Source organism: Eulemur rufifrons, chromosome 17, assembly GCF_041146395.1.
Source record: "Eulemur rufifrons isolate Redbay chromosome 17, OSU_ERuf_1, whole genome shotgun sequence".
NCBI classification, from domain to species: Eukaryota; Metazoa; Chordata; class Mammalia; order Primates; family Lemuridae; genus Eulemur; species Eulemur rufifrons.
This window is the reverse complement of record NC_090999.1, coordinates 8,061,968-8,082,469: the sequence shown is the minus strand read 5'-3', so window position 1 is coordinate 8,082,469 and position 20,502 is coordinate 8,061,968. Positions and strand designations below refer to the sequence as shown.

General features: G+C 37.7%; 1 protein-coding gene across 2 annotated transcripts in view; it reads left to right on the top strand.

Moving 5' to 3' along the window:
- Positions 1-20,502, top strand: part of CTNND2 (catenin delta 2) — an 826,820-nt gene that overhangs the window by 136,142 nt on the left and 670,176 nt on the right. For both annotated transcript variants that reach the window (XM_069491984.1, XM_069491978.1), the window contains exon 2: positions 13,773-13,909. Coding sequence is in view for 1 of the 2 variants with exons in the window: in XM_069491978.1 (XP_069348079.1) it covers positions 13,773-13,909 (137 nt within the window). In the remaining variant the exon portion in view is untranslated. The remainder of the gene's footprint in view (positions 1-13,772; positions 13,910-20,502) is intronic.

Here is a 20,502-nt window from a genome sequence, read left to right as displayed (position 1 = left end):
CATCATAGCTCACTCAAGCTCCTGTGCTCAAGGGATCCTCCTGCCTCAGCCTCCTGAGTAGCCGTGACTACAGTCACTCACCACCACACCCTGCTAAATTTTCTATTTTTTGTAGAGATGGGATCTTGCTCTTGCTCAGACTCGTCTCGAACTCCTGGCCTCAAGTTATCTTCCCACCTCAACCTCCCAGAGTGCTAGGAGTATAGATGTGAGCCACCACTCTCGGCCTGAAACTCTGTTTTCTATAATTAAATTTAAAACACTGACTGACACTTTTCCTGCTGCAATGGGTTAAACATATTGGCAGATATTTATTTACAGTGTAAGCCTTTGTCCTTGACTGCCCATTGACAGCAATTCTAGAAAAAAACAGATCTGTCATTGAGCTTCAGTATCTTGAGATATTGTGAAGTGGCAGATACATATTTGCACTCAATATGAAGGGTAAATTGGCATAATTTGAGTGGACACTTTCAAGCACTACAAAGTAAGAACATGTTGCAACCCACTATGTGGCTGGCATTTTGGGATCTTCTGTTTAATAGGCTGTGACAGTGAAAGTTGGTAATTCATGGTGGTTAAATTGCCATGGACTGGCTTTAAAGTATGTTTGTTTTTTTTTTTTTTTACCAGATTATATCATGTAAATCTATGATTAAGTAAGGAATATAAACTGGAAAACTGCATAATTTTTTTAAATGTTAGAGAGAATATTAGGGAAGACAGGTTGTGTTTCATGTATAAGCTCAGATGCTTTTGTTCAGCATCTTGTACAAAAAGGATGTGTGAGATGGACTCTAAGTCTGTAGGAGCTGTGTGAAAGGGAACCCCAGCAACTGAGACATTTGGCAGTGACAGCATGTTCTGCACACTCTCTGTGTGTGACGAACACCATATTAAGAGCTGGGGTAAGCATGCCACTTTGAAGTTGCTGCCAGAAGAATACTCAGTTCACTGCTGAGCTTCTGTTTTATAGAATGCATTAGAACTTCTCCTTATATTCAGAGAGAGTCAAAATTTCAGGCACTGGGTCTGTTTCAATTTCTGTTCAATCAACTGTTACTCTGAAGGGTCTATAATTTCAGAATCCTAGACTTTATATTTCTGGCCTAAGAATAAGTGTCCCTACAGCTTAGTAAACCCATCAATCAGCTGTTGAAACATGTTAGTGGTGTCTCAGGGAGCTAAGATGTTTAGTGATTCCAGCAGTGGGTCACTTCTAATTTGTAGTAAAGATGAACTCCCAAACTTATATTGTCTTATGATTATTAATTTTATCTAGACATATTTCCATGATAAATGTAGACATAGGCGTGGGTGGTAGAAGTATACATGGTTTGACTACTTTCATATTATATATTACCCAAATGCTTTTATATGAATATTTCTATTTTTATGGATTTATATTTAATAGATTTATTTTATTGATAGATTTAATCTTTCTGTTTATTAACCTGGGAAGATTTATAGGACATTTATGTACCAGTGTTGTAAATGTAAAATTCCTTGACATTTTTAAATAAGGCTGATGATGAATTATAAATATTCTTTCATTTTTACTTGTTCAATAAGTATTTTAGTGATGCCAACTCTAACTCAACTCTGTCTGTTTACCAGACAGTATTCTAGGCACTGAGTTTGTAAAAATGAATATGACGTAATTTCTGTGCTCTAAGAATTCATGAACTATTTAATAATTAGGAGACATAAAATGTAAAATACATGGTATTTCCATAGATCTAAGATGTTGAGTATATCATTGATTTAATAACACTTTTAGTTGCAAGTGACAGAAAATCCATCCCAAATGGCTTAAAGGAAAAGGGGACCACAATCACATTAAAAAGTGTCCCAATTTCAAAAACATTAAAAGATTTTTTAAAAGTCCCAGAAGGAGTAAGATCATTACAGTTCATAGTGATAAATGCAATGCTCGAGGAAAGTTATAAAAGTATCAGTCAGGAGGAAGTGATTCATAGTGTCTGGAGCTGTCCGGGAAGGCTGCAGAGAGAAAGAAATGCATGCATTGAAAGGGAAAAGAGAAAAGGAGTTTGGCAGCCAAACAAAGTCTTGGGGATGATAAAGGCATGCAAGAAGAGAACTCTGAGTGTGCAAAATTCAGTTCAATAAGATGTATGGGAAACCATAAAAGGCTAGTTGTGTCTATCGCGTACAGTATGAGGAGAGAGGCAACGGTCTTGAGAATGGAGAGGTAAGCATGGGCTAGGGCAAGAACAGCTTCCTGCATCAAGCAAAGCAGATTGGACTTCATCCTCCAATGGTTTCCAAACTGTTTTGCATCCATCAATTTAGTGGGTAACCCACTAGCATTTTCAATGAACTTGAATAAAATAGAAAATATAATGCATCATATGTTGCAAGGCTTTGTTTTTCATGAAATTTTGTTTCAGTTCAAATATGTAGTTGTGTGTCACTGGGCCATGATATATAATACATTTTCTATCTCAAAAAACCTTTGGAAACCTCTTTTCTAGGGGCTGAGATCCACTCAAGTACTTTTGGGAAAAAAGCATGTTGTGATCATATTGTTGGTAAAGAAGGCTGACTTTCTCAGTAAATAGTGCGGAGCATTAATTGGAGGAGGCAATCCTGCAGGCAAGAGAGGCAGGTTAGGAAGATTTTGTGAGTGTGTCCAGGCACGAGACGAGGGGTCATGCTGAACTGGGTGTGTCTGTAGGGTTCTTGTAGAGCCATTGGTAATAGGTAGTTGCCTATTGGACATCAAGTGTGAGGTCTAAGCTGGAGCTAGACTCTGATTCATTATTTGCACATCCAATCTCAGCTGTGAATGGCTTTGCCAAAGACAGGTGTGAACAGTGTTCAATGAGAAGAAATAGAAGCTGTGGACCCCTTGGAAGCTCTCATATGTAAGACAGTGGCTTTCAACCTCATTGTACTGGCCCACTGGGATAGTACACAAACAGGTGTAGAGAACATCTTACTTCATTTGTTAATAATATAGTACATGTTACATATTGGTTATTTTCTGAAATCAGCAAGTTCAAGTTCAAGATCATTAACAAATTCAGGGCCATCATCAAACTTCTTAAAATTCTCTTCCAGGATCTCCCAACAGCATAGCTGCTGCCCCCAATCTCCTTCTGTCTCAGTATTTTGGGGCTCACCCCTGGCACTCCCAGAATCTCAGCCCAGCTGCTCGTCTTTTTCTCTGCTCACATCTCACTTTATATATTTATTCTGATCCTTTCCTCTCTGCTCATAGCCCTCTGTCTTTCCACTCCTGTCTTCTTTTAGCTTTTCGTCTCACGCCTTAGGTTCTGAGGGAAGCCGGGTTGCGGCAAGGAAGCTTCACGTTTCCACTGTCAGAACTTCTCTTGCTGGTTGGCCAGAGGACATCGTCCCCCTGGTGCCAGCTCTGGCATCTCAGGTCATAAGCTTGGCTGGGGCAGGGCTCAGGAGGCACGACTACTGATCCTCATCTGCTAGTTTGTTTTTCAAAAGCACCACCTTTTTAATATATGTTTTTTTTTTTTAAGATAGATAAGTTGTTAATGTAATGTTAAGACTAGATGAAAGTGCCTGAGACCATGCTGTAGAAAACAGGACTGCCAGACACTTAGACAAAATAGCCAAATGCAGGCCCTCTGCTACTCTCAATGACCCTATTTGCTAGAACTTGGCTGCTATGTGTCTGCCACCTTTCCATCTTGCTCTGTGTTAGCTTCCACAGAAGCTTCCTTTTTACCCTACAGGCATAATTCATGTAACTAAAAAGGCAGACCTGAAGTCTGTGATGATGTTCAGGTTGGTCCCACCCTCCTCAATGATTGATAGCTCACACAATGACATGGGATGGGTTTCCTGACCCACCATGCTGTGTTTAACCTCCCACCACTTTGGCTTCTCTGAATACACAGGTAGAACAATCACCCCCTTGTGTTTAACACACCTGACTTGACACTCAGATTGGAGCAGCATCTCTGATAGAGACCCTCCAGCCACTGCGCAACAGATGGCCTTGTGTCTCTGACTCCATGAGTAATATCTAACACCACACCTCCAACTTGGATATTTCTCCACCTCCTGTCTATGCCTGCTGGCACCCTTGTATTTGCATATTCTGAGGATGGCTGACACTGCTGTTTCCTATCCTTGCATGGTGCTCTCCATACATTTTGCCAGATTCTGTTTATAAGTTACCAGTTGCAAGTTTCAAGTCCCAGAAGGTTACTGAGTTTGATGGCTCTATTTTAGAAGCCACTTACCTAGGGCAGGGGTGGTCCCCAGTCTTTTTTAGAACCAGGGAACAGTTTATTGATGGGTTGTTTGATTTTTTTCTTGTTGATTTTTTTGAGCTCTAGATAGATTCTTGTTGTCAGCCCTTTATTGCATGTGTAGAGAGCGAATATTTTCTCCCATTCTGTAGGTTGTCTATTCGCTCTAGTGATAGTTTCCTTGACTGTACAAAAGCTTTTTAATTTGATCAAGTCCCATTTATTTATTTTTATAGCTGCTATGATTGCTTTGGGGGTGTTCTTCATAAATTCTTTGCCTAGGCCAGTGTCTGAAAGAAACTTTCATACATTTTCTTCTATGATTCTTAAGGTTTCATGCCTTAGGTTTAAGTCTGTTATCTATCTAGAATTAATTTTTGTAAGAGATGAGAGGTGGGGATCCAGTTTCAATCTTCTACATATAGCTATCCAGTTTTCCCAGAACCATTTATTCAAAAGGGATTTTTTTCCCCAGTGTATATTTTTGTCTGCTTTGTCAAAGATGAGATGACAATATGCGGATGGTTTCACCTCTGGATTCTCAGTCCTGTTCCAAAGGTATACGTCTCTATTCTTGTGCCAGTACCATGCTGTTTTAGTTACTGTAGCCTTGTAGTACAGCTTGAAATCTGGTAGACTCATACCTCCCAGTTTGTTCTTTTTGCTTAATATTGCTTTGGCTATACAAAGTGTTCTCTGGTTCCATAGAATTATTTTTTCTAAATATGTAAAGAATGATGCTGGTACTTTGATAGAGATTGCATTAATTCTGTAGATCACTTTAGGTAGTATGGACATTTTAACAATGTTGATTCTACCAATCCATGAGCAAAGTAGATTTTTCCATCTGTTTACGTCTTCTACAATTTCTTTTCTTAGTGTTTTGTAGTTCTCCCTGTATATGTCTCTCACCACTTTCATTAAATACATACCTAGATATTTGATTTTCTTTGAGGCTATTGTAAAAGATACTGCGCTTTTGATGATTTGAATTTTGGTTTGACTGTTATTGGTGCATAAGAATGCCTCTGATTTGTGTGTACTTATTTTGTATCCTGAGACTTTACTGAATTCATTTATCAATTCCAGGAGTCTCTTGGTTGAATCTTGGGGTTTTCTAGATGTAATATCATATCATCAGAGAGTTTGATCTCTCTGCCCCCATTTGGATGCTCTTAATTCCCCTCTCTTGTCTAATTGCTCTAGCAAGGACTTCCAGCACTATGTTGAATAGGAGTGGGGATAGTGGGCATCCTTGTCTGGTTCCAGATCTAAGTGAGAATGGTTTCCATTTTTTCCCATTCAGAATGACATTGGCTGTAAGTTTATCATATATGGCTTTGATAATTGTAAGGTATGTCCCATCCGTGCCTATATTGCTAAGAGTTTTTATCATAAAGGCGTGCTGGAGTTTGTCAAATGCTTTTTCTGCATCAACTGAGAAAGTCATATGGTCTTTGTTCTTGCTTTTATTTATGAGGTTAATTGCATTTATAGATTTGCATATGTTAAACCAGCCTTACATCTCTGGTATAAAGCCCACTTATAGTGAATTATTTTTTTGTTATGCTGTTGGATTCGATTTGCTAAAATTTTGTAGAGTATTTTTGCATTAATAATCGTGAGGGATATTGGTCTGTAGTTTTCTATTTTTGTTGTGTTCTTTCCTGGTTTTGGTATCAAGGTGATGTTGGCTTCGTAGAATGAATTAGAGAGGATACCATCTTCTTCTATGTTCTGGAATAATTTCTGTAATATAGGTTTGAGTTCTTCTTTGAATGTTGGGTAGAACTCGGAAGTATAGCCTTCTGGTCTAGGACTTTTCCTTTTTGGAAGGTTTTTAATTACTGCTCCAATTTCTGTGCATGATATTGGTCTGTTCAGGAATTCTACTTCCTCCTGGGTGAACTTAGGGAGGTTGTATGTTTCCATGAATTTGTCCATTTCCTCCACATTATGTAGTTTTGGGGCAGATAGGTTTTTATAGCATTCAAAGATAATATTTTGTATTTCTGTGGTTTCTGTTGTGACCTATCCTTTTCATTTCCAATTGAGTTTATTAGAGTCCTTTCCCTTCGAGTTCTTGGCAATCTGGCAAGAGAGCTGTCAATTTTGTTTATCTTTTCGAAAAACCAGCTTTTTTTGTTGATCTTCTGTACAGTTCTTTTATTCTCAATTTCATTTATTTCTGCTTTGATCTTCATTATTTCTTTTCTTCTGCTAGGTTTGGAGTTGATTTGCTCTTTGTTTTCCAATTCCTTGAGACTGTTTGTTAGATTGTTGATATTACAGCTTTTTGCTTTGTGAATGTGAGCATTCAATGCTATTAGTTTTCCTCTCAGGAATGCTTTTGCTGAGTCCCACAGATTTTGATAACTTGTGTCCCTGTTATCATTAAGTTCAAAGAATGTTTTGATTTCTCTCTGTGTTTCCTCCTTTACCCAATAGACATTGACCAATAAATTGTTTGATTTCCATGATTTTGTGAAGTGATATATATTTCTGTTGGAATTGAACTCTAATTTTATACCACTATGATCTGAAAAGATACATGATATTATTTCTATTTTTTGAATTTGTTGAGGTTTTACTTGTGGCCCAGTATATCATCAATTTTGGAAAAAGTTCCATGAGCTGATGAGAAGAATGTATATTTGGCTTTATTTTGGTGGAATGCTGTGTAGAGATCTTTCAAACTCTTTTGTTCTAGAGATCTGTTTAAGTCCCTTATTTCTCTTCTTATTTTCTGTTTAGAAGATCTGTCCAGTTCATTCAATGAGGTGTTGAAGTCCTTGGCTATTATGACATTATTGTGTATCATGCTATTTAAATCAGACAGGGTTTGCTTTTTGTATCTGGGTGCTCCTGAGTTGGGTGGATAAATATTAAGAATTGTTAAGTCTTCTTGTTGGATCTTCCCTTCCACCATTATATAGTGGCCATCTTTGTCCTTTCTTACTTTTGCTATTTTAAAGGTTACGTTATCTGAAATAAGTATAGCTACCTCTGCTTTCTTTTGACTTCCATTTTCCTGGAGGATTGTTTTCCATCCCTTGACTTTTAACCTGAAAACATCTTTGTGGTGTTTGTGTTTGTTATAGACAGCAAAAACTAGGGTTGTGGATCTTTATCCACTCTGTCAGTCTATGTCTCCTCAGAGGACAATTCAAGCCATTCACATTTATTGAGAGGATTGATATTTGAGGTAGATTTCCATTTATATTGTTATGTAAATTCCTACTGTCTTGTTTTATTCCTTGAGCCGTCGTGGAGACCAGGTTCTAGACTTTAACTTGAGTGATTTTACTTTGGAGAGTGTCTAGTGTGCTGTTCCATGTGTAATGCCAGTCTGAGTGCTTACTGTAAGGCTGGTCTGGTCTTCGCAAATTCCACCAGAGTTTGCTTGTCTGGGAAGGTCTTTATTTCTCCCTAATAGATGAAGCTTAATTTTGCCAGGTAGAGAATTCTAGGTTGGCCATTATTCTATTTTAGAAGATTAAGGATAGGCACCGAGTCCATTCTGGCTTGTAAAGTTTCAGTTGTGAAGTCTGCAGTTAGTCTGATAGGTTTTCCTTTGTAGGTTATTTGCTGCTTTCTCCTTACTGCTCGGAGGATTGCTTCTTTTGTGTTTACTTTGGTTAGCCTAATAACTACGTGACGTGGTGATTGCCTTTTCACATTGAGTCTCCCAGGAGTTCTGTGTGCTTCTTGTATCTGGATGTCTAGATTTCTGGCCAGGCCAGGCATATTTTCCTCCAGTATTCCATGAAATAATTTTTCCAGCTCTTGTGTATTTTCTTCTTCTCTCTCAGGGATGCCAATGATTCTTATATTTGGCTTCTTTGCATAATCCCACATTTCTTGTATGTTTTGGTCTTGTCTCTTGTTTCTATATTCTTTTTCTTCATACAATTTGTTTAGAACATAGGCATTATCTTCAAGTTCTGAGATTCTTTCCTCTGAGTGATCCATTTTATTCTTGAGGCTTTCCACTGTGTTGGGAAGTTCCCTGAAAGCCTCCTTCTTTGCAAGATTTCTGTTTAGTTTTTCTGTAGTATTTCAATTTCTTTAGAGCATTTTTCATTCATTTCCTGTATTGTTCTTGTGGTTTCTTTATGTTGATTTTCTATTTTCTCTTCAATTCCATTGAGCTTTCTTACAATCCATATTCAGAATTCTTCCTCTGTCAATTTAATCGTATAATGTAAGTTGTTACCTATTGATGGAGATTGAATATTTTCTTTTGGGGGAGACTTTTCTCTATGATCCTTCATATTTACAGTATTCTTTCACTGATTCTTTCTTATCAGGCTACTTTGTCAAGAACTGGGGGTTCTGGGGCTGGGTTATGGCTTTAACTCTGGAACCCCGAAGGGATGTTCCTTGACAGTCCTGGGGAGATGCGCTCTGATTCTGTATTGTCTTAGAGGTGTTTTAGCCTGTTGGGTTGTCTCTGATCTGTTATGTTCACCTCTTGCCAAAAGAGATTAGTAAGTTTGGACCCCTTGCTCAGTCTACCAAGTGGTGAATCACTCTTGTGTGAGTAACTCTGCTAGTTTGAGAAGGAAGTCACTGTGTTGGGCTATGAGGTTACCCTCTCTGTTGTTGCTTATAGTTTGTGTGGAGGAGTGCCTTTGTTTTGGGCTCTAAACTCCCAAATGGGGTATACCAGTGCCCCAATCTTTGGGAAATGACTTGTCACTCCCAAGGGTTACTTGAGCCCTCTTGCGGCTTTAGGTAGTGTAAGAAGAGCAACAAGGGCCTGCAAGCCTGAGGATATATACTTCTGTGGTTGCTTGATCTGCTGCTAGGGGAGATCTACTAATACGATATTCAGGGCTCTTTCACTACACTTGCGAGGCAGCCCCAGGTGGGGGGTATAAATCTGTGCAATTGCTGAGGACTCTGGCCAAGATTTTCCTTCCTGGACCACAGGCCCCAAAGCTGGCAGTGGCCTGGGCGCCAAACTCGAGCCCTAGTGTTATGCTCTTATCAGATAATCAAGACCAACACACTGGTCTGATAAAATAGTGTGTCCCCTTTTGCTTAGTTCCAAGGTCCCACAGATTCACCCCAGTCACACAGAGAAAACGACTTTCTCCTTTCTCCTTTCTCCCTACCTCCAGGGGTGTAGCCTGCCCTGCCAGGCTGGGAAAGGGGTGTTGCCTGAGACCACCACATGTTCCAGTGCAGAAAACTTCTTTTCTCGTTTCTCCCCTCCTCCAGGGGCAGGGTCTGCCCTGCCGTAGGGGAAGTCAGGGAAGCCTACCCACAGAACTAGGGGAGAGGTGCTGCCAGAGGCTGGGGGGCGGGGCTTCTCTCTTTACTCCACCCCTCCAAGGGCGGGGCTAGTCAGGTCGGCGTGAAGTACAAGTGGCCGGGGGAGAGCTGCCTCAGGCCACCTGGGTCTCAGCCAAGAAAGTGGCTTCTCTTCCTGGCTTGCCAAAGGTGCTTTCTCGTGTGTCTTCGTGTGGACTTTTGACAGTGTGTACCAGAGGGAGAGAGAGATCTCTGTTATCTATTCTTCTTTTGATAAGGACACCAGTCCTATTAGATTAGGGACCTACCCTGTGACCTCATATAACCTTAATTATCTCCCTAAGGTCCCTGTTTCCAAATACAGTCACATTTGGGTTAAGGCTTCAACATATGAATTTTGGGGTATATAATTCAGTCCATAACGCTGCTTGTGGATATGTGTGAGCTTAGAGGAGTGTGATTTGAGCCCAGAAACTGATAGTGGTGTTGTTTCGTTATTTTCTGGACATAGGATTTATTGGTACCAAGTTCTGCTAGAACAAACCCACCCCAAATTTAGAGCTGTTCTCCCGTCATGTCCCTTTTTGTCATGTGGAAGCTGGGTCTGTCAAAAATGCAGCTTAGGTATTTGGAGATTATAATTCTACTACGTATGGGAAGACTTCTTGGTAATTCAAGGATAAGAAGTGCTGTACAAGATGAATAACTCTGTGGGAAATGTCCACTGTACTCATAGTCAAATAAAAACAAGTCAAAGAGATGCATTTTTCTAGATCACACTGGTAAAAGGCTTGAGAGTAATTGAGGACAGTGTCATTGACGTTGTGGGGATGTGATTCTTATGACATCTCCAGTGGAGAAGAACGTTGGACTAGCCTGGCAGCAGGACTTTGGCTATCTAAAGTCTGAAAAATACCCAGGTTTTTTTATTCCATCAATTCTGCTGCTAGGAATTTATCTATTGAAAATGTCATAAATGTAAAAATGGGTAAAAATTACAAATAAAAGACAAGTAAATTTTGACACATACAGATTATTAAATGGGAAGTGTACATTACGATTAAACTGTGGAATAATGTTTGTTGACATAAGAAATTGTGAGATGTTGAGCAAAAAATAAAAAAATTCATAAATGTTACATCAGTACCCCATTATTTAAAAATAATTATGCAAAATAAGTTATATCAGAAAAAATAAATTACCAAAATCCCAAAGTAAATGTACTTATCCAGGATGGTAGAACTGCTCATAGATAGTTGCTCTTCCTTTGTTTTTTTGTTCTTATTTATTTATTTATTTATTTGCTGGTACACTTTCCAGATTTCCTGGATTTAGCATAGATTAAATACTAATTTTTAGTGGATTAGCTCTGATTAAAAATAAAGTATTTGGCCATGTTACTATGAAGTCAGAGGCTTAAGACTTTTTAATACTTCCTGCAAGGCAATCCAGGGCTTGGCTGGGGCAGGTCTTTGGCATGTTTCTTCATCTCTCTGTACGCTCTGAGCAGAGAAGATCGGAGTGGAGGGTGACAGTCTTTCCTGTGGAAATGTAGTGAGGACCGATGGTTAAATTAAATTTGGGTGTTAAAAATCGTGAACGAAGGAAATTACTCCAAGTCATTTGCATTCAGGAATAGAGGTTGGCTTAGGTAGCAGTAGCTCTGTGTGGTGGAGTAAGCCTTGAAGATTTCACTTCTCTTTCCATTATTGCTATAAGGAGAAAGGAGGTAGATAAACAGGCCTAATTATTCCTTAAGCCGTGTGGGTCAAACCTGTCAAGTGCCTAAGGATAAACCTTGATTCAGTGCCTATTAAATCCCACATTTTATTATGACAGGTCACTGTCATACTTTCAAGAGTCACATTTTATAAAAATTAGTTTGTAGACTAGCATTTAGGAGGCAGTACAGGTTATGGGAAATAGGCTGACACATCAAAGGGACACTAAAATAGGATTAAAAAGGCAGAAAGCCTGAGTTGCAGATGCACTTATGTTACTTAATAACTTTGGGCCCTTACACAGTTTCTTTGTCAAAAAATATATTGATGATAATACCGGCTGAGACCCTGAATTAACATGGGCCCAATAAAATTCAGAGAACACAAAAATTAAAATAATAATTTAAAAAGTGTAAGATTCCTCCTTTCTCAGTGTAAGGCTCTCTTGTGTAGAGTCCACTACGCAAGCCGTTGACGTGGATATAGGTGGAGGTACAAGGTCCAGGGTGGATCTCTCAGGGACCCAGGTGACTGCACACAAGAGCCATTATTTATTTTTCTGCTTACCTTTTGCCCCTGCCTCTCCTAAGTGGAAGGCCATGGGTCCAGCTGTTTACCTGGCCACAATATTTGTTGATTTGTTTGCATCATGACACTTGATGAAATAAGACAACCACATATGAAAGCCATTTGAACACATAAACATACTTTATTATGTTCTTCTCAACCCCACCACCATAATTACTTAAGTGTTTTTCTTCATTCGGTTGCTATCCATCACCTCAAATACTTGAAACTTTTTAGTCAGCTATATTGCATTTTGCCAAATCCAGTTAATCTGATCCTGACTCTTTGCTCAAATTCTGCTTTTTTATTATCATTTCCCCAAATCCTGTCACATAATCTGTGTTTGTAACAGATTTACTTTTCCAGTGCTATTCTAATCCCCACTGGTAACATTATAAGTAACTTGCTTCAAAAAATAAAAACAAATCAAAAGTTAGTTGGAATGTTCAATGAGAAATTTGGATGACCACTTTTTTTATTATATATTTTAAATAAAATTCTGTAACGTGGTCCTTTGAGGTTGGCATATCGCTAAATTATTAACTAAATGTGGCTAATAACATAAGGCAAGGTCTTCTATGAAAATTATTTCACTTAATGTAAAACCCGGGGCACTCAGATACAGTATTACAGGAAATATCTTTTAACATTCACACAATGCTGGTTCCTGAGGGACATGTAATATAATAGCTTTAGGTAAGAAATAATTTTTGTTTACCCTCAGCCTTTAATTGAGATGGGGATTTCGTAATGCTCTGGTAAAAATTGCCCTCTGTTAATTATTGCTTATTCTGTTTATGATCATTGCTAGATGATATATGTACCAATTACTTCACTCTCTCTCAATCTGTTCGGGCTGCTGTAACAAAATACCATAAAGTGGGTGCTTATAAACAACAGAAATTTATTTCTCACAGTTCTGGAGGCCAGGGAGTTCAAGATCAAGGTGCTGGCAGATTCAGTGTCTGATAAGGGGCAACTTTCTGGTTTGTTGATGGTGCCTTCTTGCTGTGTCCTCCTGTGGTGGGAGGCGTGAGAGGTCTCTCTCAGGTCTCCTTTGTAAGGATGTTAATCCCTTAATCCCATCAATGAAGGCTCCACCCTCATGAACACTCAAAGGCCCCACCCCCTAATACCATCACCTAGGGAGTTAGTATTTCAGCATATGAATTTAGGGGGCATACACATTCAGATCATAGATAAGTCCGATAGAGCAAAGTACCTTCTGGGGATCTTGTCTTTAACCTGTATGCAGGCATCCATTTATACATTAGGTCTAATGGTGTTTGAGTGTCTGCATTCTTTCATAAATAAACTCAGACAAAATAAACTGTGGCAAATGGCCTTTGCCTACTTTTAGTAGGTTTTGTCTGCTGTCTGTCACAGAGTAGGAGCTCCATAAATATTTGTGGAGTGGACTAGTTATTAAGAGTATTTCATGGTACCAGTTAAGCTGCTCTTGTTAATTCAGGCATCTCTTTAATTAATGATAAATTATTAATCGTTTATTTCATATAATTTCTTTGCAAAGGGGATTATCTGTTAGATTTTCTTTTGAGTTGGAGATATACCAAAAGGCAAGTAATAAATTTGCCTAAAACAGATATAAATTTGTAGCTGGGCTAGCTTCTTAGACTTAATTCTTCTTTATCTCTTTACTTTTCTTTATAATCTCACTTCCCTTTTCCTTTTCATCATTTCCTTCCCCATTTACCTCAAAGACAAAACACAAAGCTGTGAGTATGTTCTGGAATGTGATTGGGGTTGATGTATAGAGAAACCATTCTATTTGCCTGTACTGTTACTTCTGTTTACTTGTGTTATTCTCCTTCTGTAATTATGTCATGTTCTTTTTCTGAAGTTCATAACTTTCATTTTTCTGATGTATAGTTCTTAAAGTTACCTGATAATTATGCCTGTTTGCAGTGACAACATCCAGTGGTATTGAGCATGCCTTCTTGCATTGCAGGAGCTATGCCTGTCCCAGACCAGCCTTCTTCAGCCTCAGAGAAGACCAGCTCCCTGAGCCCAGGCTTAAACACCTCCAACGGGGATGGCTCAGAAACGGAAACCACCTCTGCCATCCTTGCCTCAGTCAAAGAACAGGTAGAAACATTCCATTTTTGTGACATATGTTTGGGGAAATTTTAAAAAATAATTTCTAGATGAACAATGAGAATTAAATTATGTTGGAAGAAAAATCATAATTTTCCAGCAGAATATTGGTGCCCATTATATAAATAATGCTAAAATATGGTTATATGGCTTTTGACTCCACATTTTTATTCATAATTTAGGCAACTTTCCTTGAAAAAAGAGTATATGGGGGAAAAAGACTTTACTGTCAAAATTTCCTATAGGTGAAGTTTTGGCAGATTTGTTGATGGACCTGGCATTTAATGTTCTTAAATGCATGCAGTGAAGTAATTGATCATTAGAAAATATAAAGTGTATTAAACTTTTGAAATGTATGTCCAGGAGGCTGATAAAATAATGTATGTGACAACAAATGAATATCACATTAGGTCAAGGCAAATTAGTCTTCCAAGTGTTTCTGAGGTGAATCTGGAAGGATACAAGAACTTTCTGTCTCAAAATAATCAAGGTCTGCATGAGTCTTCCTCCAACATTACTTTGCCATAAAAATGGGTAAGAAAATGAACTCTGGATCTTAGACTTAAAAGAAGCTATTTCCTAAAAGTCATGTTTCTTATAAATAAGAAGTGGTAAACAATCAAAGAAAGATGGAAGATCGAGATTGTCTTATTTACTTCTTCTTCTAAGCATGTGCTCAGAAATAAATCAGTATTTTTAAAAGCAGCAAAGCTCCTGTGTGGGTTAGATGATTTGGTGATGCTGAATTAGCAAGGGCAGCATGGTAGGAGTGGTAACTTACCTGACTCCACGAACATCTCAACAGAGCAATAGCCTAAAATGGAGCAATTCAGGACAGTAACTCCACTCAAAAAGAAGAAGTGATCTAGGGGAAACTGATTCTGTTTAATAAGGGGGAACTGATTTAGGTATGGGGAGGAAACCACCTAAACGGTCCACCCACTGAATGGAAGAATCAATGGTGCTATCAGTCCAAGGTGTGCCACCTAGTCAGGAAGTATGCAGCTCAGTAGGTACACGGGGGAATGTTGAATAGATGGAGTGGGTAGTCTAGTTTGTGAAAATAGTCAGTAAGCAGGAAATTAGGTTGAGCTTTAGGCTGTATTACTTGATTAGTTTGCTTCCAAAAGCTTACTCTTGGGAGTTTTCTGATTATTTTTAAGGGGAAATGGAAAAGGAAACCAACAAGGGGTTTCTTAACACTCCCTGTACTCCAGATACTACCTTGTTATAGTTGGGGTACATCAGACTTTCTTATTCTGGCACTATCTGGAAGTCTTGCTAGGCTACTAACTTTAGAGTAGTGATAAAATGTAAAACAGGAGGAACAAATTTAACAAGAAAACTCTAAGACCTGTCTGATAAAAACTATAACGGTTCTGAAATTAAAAAAAAGAAAATAAATAAATTGGAAAAAAACTGTAACATTTCATTAAAGGATGTAAAGTAATTCAAAATAAAAAGATATGCTATGCTCCTGTGTAGAAAAGCTTGATATCATCACAGTATTACTCTTTCCCAAATTAATATATAAAATTTAGGCAGTTGTAATCAGGATTCTGTGGCTGGTTGTTTGTTTCTTTGACAAACTGGATCAAACTATTTCAAAGAGCATGTGGAAGCATAAATATATGAGAATACAAGGAAAATTTTCATAGATTTTAGCTCACCAAATGTACTAATCACAGTGGTGCCCAGTTGGCTTCAAATAGGATGATCTCTGCGTTTTGAACATAATTGAGGGTTCAGAACAGATTCAAATATTCAAAAAATATGCCTAATTCATTTAAAGTTAGTTTTTCAGTTTAGTACAAAGAAGTGATTTAATGGTGTTAGCATAACTAACTCAACATCTGGAAGAAAATTAAAGCCATTAACTCACAACATATACAGAAATAAACCTCAAAGGGAAAACATTGCAACTGTAAAAATAAAAGTATAAACTTATTAGAAGAAACTTTGGGAAAATAATCACATAAACTGAACATGGGGAAGGCTTTAAGTAAGACAGGAAACTCTCAGAAACCATAGGTGAATGGCGGGTGCATTTGGCAATATGAATACTATCAAAAATAGCAAGGTGAAATTCAACATAGAAAAGTAGAAAAATGGTCCAAGAGAAAATATGTACCACAGGTATGACAAAGTGTTGACAAAATTAACATATTAGGACTCCCTAATGTGATGAGAAAAAGAGATATAAATGGTTATAAAACTAGGCAATGGATATGGACAGAAGAAAAATGCAAACAATGAATGTATGGAAATATTTTTCACTCTAATGTACTAATCACGGACATAAATTTTTAAATGAAAATAAGATATCATTTTAATCTACCAGGTAGACAAATGTTGAAAAATAATACATACTGTATGCTAGCCAAGGGTTAAGGTTGGGGAAATTTACATTCTTTTCCACTCTAAATGGAAGTATGAATTGCTGTAATTTTTTTCTAAAATGATCTGTTTCTATGAATTGACATTTGAAATGTTCAGGAGCTTTTGATTTAGTTGTGCTTAGATATGTGTTTTATAGAAATCAGTGAACTAAAACATAAGATTTTATGTATATGGACATTTATTACAAAATTACTTGAAATAACAAAAAATGGAAGTATTAGAAGAATATTGCTTCAGGAAGAGTTGAAAAAATGATATATACTTTCTACAAAATATTATGCAGTTATTAATAAAAATGAGTTGGGGCTATATGTCTAGCCCTTAGGGGGAAAAATCCATGAGAATTTTTTAAAGGAAATGATTTAGTATGGTATTATCCTGTTTTTTCAAATTAAAACAGTAAATATATTTTTAATTTGTACATATTTATGAGCATCTAGAAAAGTGTAGAAGGAAACAAATCAAACTATTAACATTGATTATCGTATGTATTTACAATTACATGGAGATGGGAATGGACAGAGGACATAGAAGATCAGAAAGAGAATCAAAATAAGAAAAAGATTTGGGTTACTGGCATAAATATCAGTTGGGTTTGGATCATAGGAAATATTGCTTCAGCTCGAAGAGTGACATTTGAATGTTGAGAGTGGATAAGCTGTTTCAGGCAAAACTGCTTTGCTGTAAATAAAATGACCTCTCAGAATCTTTGAAGAGAATGTAATAAAAACTTTGTGAAAAGCTTTTTCTAAGTAATTGAAAATATTATTGCTCATTTTGGGGCAGCAAAGGTGAGAGTCTTTGTGGCAGGTAGCAAATGTGAGGAGGAATGAGCACCTGTCCTCGGAACTTGAGATGGAGCAACCTGAAGCGCCCACATCAGAGGCTCGGACTCAGGTACTAGGTGCAGCATCCGCCTCTGGGAAACCAGAAATCAACAAGCAGCAAGTTCCTTAAACTTTTCTGGGGTGCTCTGATGTAAGCCACCAGTCTCATCCTTTACTGGGGATTTTTGTCCTAAATCATTCTTAAGGTTGTCTTCTTTTTTTTTTTTTTTTTTTCCTCTCTCAAGTATAGACTATTATCTATGGAGTTAAAGATAAGTTAAATACATTTTTAAAAAATATTATCTGAGATTAGGAGAAAGTGACTTTAAAAGTTAATGACTTCTCTGATTCTTATATATACTATATAAATCTGTTCACTTAAAGAATATTTTCCTTGCTCTCTTTAGGTACTCATGAGAACCAGCTTTCTTGAGTAGAAATCATATTTATTCACTTAGACAATTTCAAGTAAGAAATTTTATGGCATCATGCTATGTCCTACTCTAGTCTTATCTCTTTAGAAGTCATTTCTGCAGGAGAGAAGTCATTCTTTTGTCATAGCAGGCATATATTCTGAACTGACTCCCATGTAATAAGGTTGCACAATTCATTTACTCATTCCATAAACATTTCCAAGCACCTTATATAGGCAAGGCACAATAAAGAGTACTGCATCTATAAAGAAAACCCAGCCTCAGAATTTATTAGAGTAAGTTGATAATGAGACTAAGAACACAGGTTCTTAGTTTATACCCAAGACCGGGTCATGCCATCTTAAGTCATGCCAAACTTTTAAGTCATGGAATGTGTCCCATGTAGCATTAGCGTGATGACATAACTGAAATATTAGTAAGCTGAGTCTTTGAACACAGCAGTCATGGATTGCTCAATGAAAAGATGTTCATTGATTTTTTTTTTCTTTAGTTGAATTTTCCACCTTGATTGCTTTTTAACTCATGAATTTTTACACCTTTATATCAATATAAATAGAGCCATGATTTATGTTACACTCTATGGGTAATTTTCTCTGTTTTGGACACATCGGTCTCATTTCCAGTAGTTTTTAAGTCTCTCTTGCTATGGGGCTTTAAGAGAGAGGCACTTTAAGCCAATCTTCTCCCCTGTGAGTGTCCCCCACCAGAAGAGGAGGGAAGGACAGAGGTCAGGCATATCATTTCAATAAAAACCATGAGAGGCAATTAATAACCATTCATTACAATGAGAAGCCAAAAGTGGTGCGATGGCTAAAAGGATGAGAAGGGTTAGGGGATTCTTTTTTAAGATGAGAGATATGTCCATGCTGATAGCAATGACCCATAAGGGGAGACATTAGTGATGCTTGAGAAAGAGGAAATAATTTTCTGGGGAGAAGTCACTGAATAGGTGAGAGTGCTCAAGTGAAGGGAGGGGTCTCTGGAAGAAAGACACTTCACCTAGTACAGCAGGAGTGAGGCAGAGTCCATGGATGCAGATGCAGGTAGACTGTGGTCCTGGGAACATGTGGTATTTCTCTTCTGCTGTCAGCAGAGAGGCCAGGTTGGCTTGCTTTGAGTTGAAGCCTATTTGGAATATGTGGAGAGTTGGGCCCAGCCAAGGGGCAGGGGAGGGGGGGAGGCATGCCCGCTGGTGTTGAGAGATGTAAGAGTGATCACTATGCCGAATCTTGGAATCCACGCTGAGCACAAAGGGGCGATAGACAGAAGAATTGGTAGGAAAAATGGATTCAGGGTCAGAGTAAATATATCTGGATGGGATAGCTTGAGAATGATATGCTTAAAATCAAGAATTTGAATGTAATTATTGTTAATGTCAAGGCTTAGGTTAAGACTCTGGAAAATGAGGAAATCAGAAAAAGAAAAGAGAGAGGAAGTCTGTTCTCTCGGTCACCTCTGTGATAGCTGGTCTGAGGGTGATAACAGAAGAGGTGGTGATGAGACAGAGCAAGCCGTTTTTCAAATCCCCGATGAGGGAAGGGGAGATGTGGGCAGTTGCTTCACTACTATGAGAAGGACAAATAGGTTTGCTTGCAATTTGCCTAAGAGTAGCCATCCTCATCTTCATTTCTGTGTCTTCATTTTTTAAAATTGCTATAATATTGGTCTATACTATTAGAAAAGAATTTATATTCAATCGTGCTGTGTAACATTGGTCTTTGCATTTTATTTTAAATAAATACGAGTACTACTTTGCTTTTAGGAAAACTACAATTTTCCTGAAAATATATGTCTATTTCAAAATAATATTTCTTTCCCTTTAGTTGAATACTGTTTCTTTTTATCTTCACATGCTTCCAAAAATTAGCAAGTAAAGGGTCTTCCTTACAAACAGAAAAAAATCCCTGGGACATTTTGGAATCTTTAGAGCTCACTGATCTTTGTAAACTATTATAGCTTAAAGAAGTTTTTTAAAAAATAATTTTATCAGCTAAGTAAATTTCATAATTAATAGATTAAATAGAAAATTTCTAAGTATGTAGCAGTCTATGCAAATATGTTAGCTCCTTGCATTTATCCAATAGTGTTTATAAAGCTCCTACTGCGTGCTTAGAACTGTACTTCCACAGGTGATTCTCAGATTTGGAGTTTGCCTTCAAGTAGCTAGCAATGGAGTTAAAAATATAAGACAGGGCTAGGGGCAGTGACTCACACCTGTAATCCCAGGACTTAGGGAGGGCAAGGCAGGAAGATCACTTGAGGCCAGGAGTTCAGGACTAGCCAAGGCAACATAGTGAGACCCTATCTCCACAAAAAATAAAAAATTAACTGGACGTGGTGGCATGTGCCTGTAGTCCCAGCTATTTGGGAGGCTGAGGCAGGAGGATTGCTTTAGCCCAGGAATTTGAGGTTGCAGTGAGCTATGATGATGCCACTACACAGTAGCCCAGGCAACAGAGTGAGACCCTGTCCCAAAAACAAAACAAAGAAACAAAAAAGACAAACATATATAAAGAGTCAAAATAAAAAAAGTAGATGAAATTTTAAGGAAGCTCTCTAATCAGTGTGTTATCAAAATCCAGATGATCTATACAGATAAAAAATACTCCCCAAAATTAAGAGCGTTTATATCCCCAGATACTTACTCTATTGCTATGCTAATTTTTATCACAAGCATTATCAATTATATTTTTTATTTTAGAGGAATTTTTAAGTACCATTTTTTAGGATATTGATGATTTCTAGGTAGTAAAACAGACGTTCTCTTTCTTTTAGTCATTTTTGTCATTGTACTTAATATGGGACAGTAAGAGTAAAGCCATTACTGGGGTTTCGCTATGGAGAAAACCACTGTACTGAGTACTTTCCATAAGTTGTTTCATATGAAGGTGGTAAGAAAACATTTTAAAAGAGTCATCTGATA